The 7,008-nt window shown below is 37.7% G+C and overlaps 1 protein-coding gene across 1 annotated transcript in view; it reads left to right on the top strand.

Annotated features, from left to right (window-relative positions):
• The window catches only part of LOC107668544 (exocyst complex component 5-like), a 16,959-nt gene that overhangs the window by 3,975 nt on the left and 5,976 nt on the right, over positions 1–7,008 (top strand). Inside the window, exons 3-9 of the mRNA XM_016460456.1 lie at positions 1,019–1,166; positions 1,330–1,524; positions 3,918–3,982; positions 4,913–4,941; positions 5,033–5,142; positions 5,248–5,292; positions 5,399–5,539. Coding sequence (XP_016315942.1) covers positions 1,019–1,166; positions 1,330–1,524; positions 3,918–3,982; positions 4,913–4,941; positions 5,033–5,142; positions 5,248–5,292; positions 5,399–5,539 — 733 coding nt within the window. The remainder of the gene's footprint in view (positions 1–1,018; positions 1,167–1,329; positions 1,525–3,917; positions 3,983–4,912; positions 4,942–5,032; positions 5,143–5,247; positions 5,293–5,398; positions 5,540–7,008) is intronic.

Here is a 7,008-nt window from a genome sequence, read left to right as displayed (position 1 = left end):
CACAAATGTTTGTCTAGAGTCATTTTTGCTTATTAGTACGGTTGAACTGGATCATCGAAGGTCAGAAGCAAAGACAATTGTTTAATAGAATGGGATTAAATACATAAAGGATATTTATGTTGTTTACCATTTAATTATTTAATTAAGTTGCATTATTTTTATTCATTTTGAGGAATACTGAATCTGTTTTTTTTTTTGTGAGTGAGATAAATTAATGCATATTCATATTGATTTTAGAACTACAGTAACATCTGATTTCTCTCAACATGGGGACAGGAGAGCTGTCAGTCAATAAATTGAAAAAAAAAGTAACTTGCGTTACTTATTTGAAAAAGTAACTCGGATATTCTCTTGTAAATTAAAAAGTAATGCGTTACTTTACTAGTTACTTGAAAACAGTAATCTGATTACATAACTCGTGTTACTTGTAATGCGTTACCCCCAGCACTGGTCTTCACTGGCACTTTTGAATGCATTATGCAAGCATTAATTTATTAATTTTCTTTCTTAAAAAAAAAACTTACTGACCCCAAACTTTAAACAAGCTTCAATTTTCAGATTTCAAATTTCAGCTTCAGATTTATTGACCCTCCTTTTTTAGCATACATCCTGTACTGTTCATGCATACTCAAAAATAAAGTGTTGACAGCAAGCATCTATTATTATCCATTACAAGGCAAACATAAATGTTATGTTTAAGCCTTTTTGCAAGGCTTATGTGGCAAGTACGTAATAAATTATAGTGGTAATGTTGCATCATTATGTAGGCTATGCATGTACTGCATGAACTATACGCTTACAAGTTTTAGAATACAGAGGTTTTGTGAAACTAAATTAGGTTTTTGCTGCAAGACGCCAAGAATGACAATATAAATGGACTTAAGGGAAAAAAAATCAAAGGCTACGAACGTGTAGTGTTGTATTCCCTTTAATGTGTTTAAAGTATTTAAAATGCTTGTCAAGACAAAAATTGGGCTTTGCTGCCTGCAGTTCTTTAATGTCATGTCTTTGGTTCCAGGTTGCTGGAAGAGTTTGTCAACCACATTGAGGAACTAAAACAGCTGGATGAAAGGATTCAAAGGAAGGTGGAGAAGTTAGAGCAGCAATGTCACCGTGAAGCCAAGGAGTTTGCCCACAAGGTCCAAGACCTGCAAAGAAGCAACCAAGTCAGTGGCCTATACATTTTTGCATTTATTTTAAGATGTCAAAAGACAAGGGGATCTTTGAACCATTTGGGTAGCCAAATGTTACTTCACACTGAATTACATTACATGTGCCTTTAAATGTACCCTTTATGACCTTCACTTTCTTGTCATGTTTGTTTCAAAGGTAGCCTTCCAGCACTTCCAGGAGTTGGACGAACATATCAGTTACGTGGCCACCAAGGTGTGTCATCTGGGAGATCAGCTAGAAGGAGTCAATACTCCAAGACAGAGGGCAGTGGAGGCTCAGAGACTCATGACATACTTCAACGAGTTCCTGGATGGAGAACTGCGCAGTGATGTCTTCAACAATCCCGACAAGGTCAGATTTAGATAGACTGCCTAGTAATATTACATCTTAAGTACTCAACTTCAGAAGCCGAGAGCACCACATTCAAACCACAAATGATACAAAGGGCTACAATTAAATATTGGCCTATATTTTCATTGATTTTCTGCGTAAAAAAAAGTCGGTTTCATGTCAGTTTCATTTCAAGTGTAGCTACATCATTCAGAAACTTGGGCATGATCTGAGTAAATTCAGTTGTTGTGTGGCATCAGACATACAATGTTGTACATGAATGCGCCATCTTTTGAGGATTACAGTTAGTTGTGTTGTAAAATGTTTGTATGGTGTAGCTTCTCTTAGTCATCGTCATTTGTGGGAGATAATGCCATTTTGGCCGATGAGCTGGTTATTTATTCATAACTGGGCATGCATGTCATAGGCTAAAAATAAATAAGTGAGGGGCCGTTTGCACCAGCTGTGGGAAAGTTAGTTGCAACGTATAGGGGCACTAAGTTATAACTTATGCACTATTAAATATTTGCATAATTACGCTAATTAAGTAAATATTTACGGAAACTTCAGGGTTGGAATAAAACACATTGATGGAATTGCATCCGTAAACTCGTGTTACCTGACAGTTTTAGTCATTTAGAGATAAATGAAAATAATTGCATTTACACTATTTTACATTTTAAGAGAACATTATGTGAACAAGTGACTTGTTAGTGGCTCTTCAACATGGACTTGGTCTAAACACCACACCTATGTGTGCATTGTGCATATCAAATAAAATAAATTTTAGTAAATAAATGTCACTTATGCTTTTTTATATCAGTATTTGTAAATGTAAGGAGAAATAAATAGTGTCTGAATGTTTACACATGTTGTTTCACGATGAAGTATATTTCAATAGAAGCTTATTTTTACTGTTAGTTACATGAGGGGAAATTGAAGTTAAAATAAACTTTAACAGGATAAACTGAGATTCATGCCAAATTTGAAGGCTGCTATTGGATCATTGAAGGTAAATGCCGTTATTATGTGACTACGCATTACTTTATGGAGAGTTTATGTCCTACTAGCTACCTAGTTCTAGTTCTGCCTTAAGAACTAAATGGTGCAACCAAATTAAGTACATATTTAGTTACAAACTAGCTAGTAGTTACTAAGCCCCTAGCGTGGACTTTATGTACCAATTTAAATAAGAACTTACAAACAGCTGGTGCAACTCTACCCATAACAGGCCAGATCCAGTTGAGTAACTGTGGGCATATATCAATGTTGCCTATAGATTTCAGATTTTTTGGGAAAACAGGACTTTCTGGACAGAGTTCCATGTTGAAGTTGTACCCGAAACAACTGTTGCAACCAAAGCCGATAAAATTTTGTGCGTACGCATACCACCATAATGGATGCCTGCGGCTAATATATGTGGCCTGCTCAGATGTTGATGTACGCCAACTTAATTGGAAATGCCACTTTATAAATTAATCTTTCAAGTCGCTCGGTAATGATGTGACCAACCCTGGGTGGCAAGTCTTACATCTTCTGATGCTGTTAGCATAAGGCCACCAACGTGCTTCCAGAGAGCCATGTGGGAATATACCCGCCACACATTTCAGTATTTCTCAAGACGTACATGCCTCCAGAAGAGAAAAGAGGGGAAGTGAGAGGAGCTGCCGGTGAATAGCTGAGGGGGGGAAAGGAGGGAAGGGAAATGGAAGGAATGAAGGCTGGGTTAATCCCTGTGAAAGGGAGGGCCGGGTTCAGGCAGTGAGGAGACAAGCGCCGGTAAAACCCCCTACTGCTGGGAGACGGCAACATCACTTACATGGGATTTAGCTAATCTTAGCTGGGGACAGATACTTAGAAAACCTCAGCGAGGAGAGAGGAAAAGGGATGGATCCACCTCACGGGAGCACAATAATGATGTTAGTTTAGGCAGGCAGGAAAAGGAGAGTGGGAAAAGAGGATATATGGACGGCATGGCCTTTCGGATCGCCTTTTTCTTCTCCTCGTCCATCGGGCTTGAAGGGAGAGGTGGGGGCTTCTTGTCAGGGTCCTGTTTTTGCCCAGACCTCCTACCTGCCTGTGGGGACAGATTATGGGAGGTGATTTACTCAGGGATTAGCCATAGTCCATTCGTAATAGTCATGAGTGAGCATAAGGTGTTGGCTGGGCAGCGGCTGACGGACGGGAGTTAAGGTCTGATGATGATGAGGTTCAGGTGTGCGGGGCTGAGCTAACTCTTATCATCCTCATGGTGGACGAGAAGAGTGAGGGACATACACGAGAGGGACAGATTTACCGTAAGCCGATCCCCAGATTTAAGGGTGCTGCCTCTGGCCTATGTTTGTGTATTAAGGTGCCTGTCCTGTAGTGACCGTTTTCCCTCTCTCACCATGGTCTGTTCTCATCCCAAACAGATAAAAGAAGCTGCAGACATCATTCAGAAGTTGCACCTGATTGCTCAGGAGCTGCCGTTTGATAGGTAAGCGACTTGGCCCCGATCTTGAAGGTTTGGGGATCAGTGTACAATGTTGTGCTGTACAAGAGATCATATAAACATCATTGATTGCACGTTAATGCTTAGTGTATGGATAAGACCAAACACATAACCTTTCAAAGTATACTCCATTTGATAGCATGCACGTACACAGGTGCTCAACACATGCAAAGTAGAAAGTTTCATCTTTGTCCAGTATCTGTGCTGTTTCTCTCCATTATGATCAATGAAAATGTCTAAGTACTTGATTAAGCTAGAGTTGCAGGTATCTCTTAACCCTCTCACACAAGCACTTGTCAACACTGCCCTCTGTTGTTACTGTGGATTCTGGTACCTGTTGTTGTTCCTTTTTTTTTTACCATTTCGACTGAAACAATAGACTGTGATGTTGCCATCTCTGCAGAACAAATAATTATGGCACAAAAATTATGTTTGCATGTTCAACCTGAGGGACCTAGAAAAATCGTACTGCACGCGTCCTATTTTGATGACAAAGTTAATGCATGTGCACTGCATGCATGCCCTAGCGTACATGTAAAAGTCAAAGTATACTTTGGGCTTAAAACTGAAGAGTGAAATTCTGCACCACTAGCTCCACTGAATGGAATTGCAAAAATGTTGCAGTCAAACAGGTTTCCAAAAACTTCACCCATCTGCCTTTGGTCATATTTTAACTTCAGCTTTAAGAAAATGCAACAGGCAAAATTCAAAGCAAGCAAATGTGGTAATGCATTGGCCAAGACATGACAAGTGAACATTTCTTCATTCACATAGTTTGTTTTGACTGTGTCTGAGATTTAAGCAAAGGTTCAAACATGCTTATTGTTTTTAGTGGTCTGAAAAGAGATTTGTATAAAATTCCCTCTGTTCTTCTCTCTTTTCCATGCTTGTTTTCCTTGTTATGTCCCTATTCAGATTTTCTGATGTCAAGGCCAAGATAGCAAGTAAGCAGCTGTAGACTAAACAAGACAGCAATGTTATTTACACATCTGCTAAATATGCAGAGTTAACATAAGACCTGTGTTTATTTGAAAGGTAAATATCATGACCTTGAGCGTCAGCTGATCCAGGAGTTCACAGCAGCTCAGCGAAGGGGAGAGATTGGGCGCATGCGTGAGGTGGCAGCAGTCCTGCTACATTTTAAGGTTTGTTGGGAGATACAGTGATGAGCCCTCAGGATCATAATACTTTTTATTTTGGACATTTGTTCCATTTATAATATTAAATTATTATTTCTTATCTTATTACAGGGTTATGCCCACTGTGTGGATGTCTACATCAAGCAATGCCAAGAGGTACCAGACTGAATCTGAGACTGAGAGTGTTTCTGTTCTATTTACATATCTATCAAGAGGCTAAATGTTTGTCTGTTATATCACCAATGTCTTTTGGTGTTTGTAGGGAGCGTACATGCGGAATGATGTATTTGAAGACATTGCCATTCTGTGTCAGCGGGTTAATAAACAGGTTGGAGAGGTTTTCTGCAGTCCAGAGACTGTCATGGCTAAACTCATTCAGAGCATCTTTGAGAATAGGATACAGGTTCGTAACACATGTACACATTAACAAATGATATAATTGTGCTTGCTAAGGCTGTTGCTTTATATAAGAGACATGAACAAATGAAATTTTGCCTGGTGAGCAATAAAAAAAATCTGTAGATCCAATCAAACTTTTTGGTCCGAACATTATGATAGGCTTTCCTACCTGCCTGTCAACATATGTATTTGCATACCTCTGCGCACCCTGTTCGCGCAGACCGAATACGTCATCAGTGCATTCACGTTCGCTGTGCAGACAGAGCGAGAATGGCAGGCAAACAACAACAACAACAACAACAACCTGACCTTCCTTCCTTTCTTGGTATTGTAGTACTGTTACTAACAGTACTATAAAGTTTTCTCACCGGTGAATGACACATGATGTATTGTAGTAATGTTGTCTCTGGTCGTCAGGTCTGTGCGCGTTCATGCATTCAGGAGGCATAGCTTTGGATGGCGATTTGCACAGAAAAAGTTAGCATTTTCCAAGATGTCCTACTGCACCTTTAATGGACATAGTTAAAAAGGTTTCTCTTGAAATAATTTTAGAATTTTTGTCATATAGTAAGTTGAAAGACTCTACATTGTTTTTTGGTATTATTGTTGTTATTGTTATTTTAGTTTATATTGTTTTTGTTTTTTTTAGTATGTTGAGTTTTTAAGACACAATTGTTAAATTATTGTAAATATTGTATTGAAAGGATATCGATTGAATTGATTGAGTGATATAATTTATAGTTTTTTTGCCATGAATATAGCCATTGCTGCTGATATATATGTGGTGTTCTGAAATAAGGAGGCAAAGATTTTTTTTTAAATCAAATGTAAATTCATGACACAATCACATTACTTACACTATCAGAAAAAGAGGAAAAAAACAAAAAAACAATTCAATTATATTTTGTATTTTTACATTAACAATGTAATCAATATTCTATTTATTAAAGCCCAGTATGAATCTCAAGTTACTGTTTTTAAGCATTTTACATGTATTCCAATATAATTATTAAAGGCAGCTATTCTTTTTAATTGTTAACTTTTAACTATTTTTGATTGATTTCAGTTCATCAGTCATCAAAGCTCAGTAAATATTGGTCACAGACACAGAGATTTACCTTAAATTTCACCAAGTTGATTACTTTCTAAAAACTCCCACAGATCATGTTTTCAGGCCATTTCAAGTCTTATTTTGACATGACATAAAGTGGTTATATCTAAGTGTGTGAGTTGTTTACTAATTTTTTTTTTAATTAGTCTTCATAATTAATGCCATTATATTGTTCATTCAGACTGATTCGTGAATGCGATTATTTGGTTCATCAGTCATCAAAGCTCAGTAAATATTGGTCACAGACACAGAGATTTACCTTAAATTTCACCAAGTTGATTACTTTCTAAAAACTCCCACAGATCATGTTTTCAGGCCATTTCAAGTCTTATTTGGACATGACATAAAGTGGTTATATCTAA

This window comes from Sinocyclocheilus anshuiensis, unplaced genomic scaffold (assembly GCF_001515605.1).
Source record: "Sinocyclocheilus anshuiensis isolate Anshui unplaced genomic scaffold, SAMN03320099.WGS_v1.1 scaffold3132, whole genome shotgun sequence".
In the NCBI taxonomy this organism is placed as follows: domain Eukaryota; kingdom Metazoa; phylum Chordata; class Actinopteri; order Cypriniformes; family Cyprinidae; genus Sinocyclocheilus; species Sinocyclocheilus anshuiensis.
Note: the sequence above shows the minus strand (reverse complement) of the source record. Positions and strands in the feature narration are given on the sequence as shown.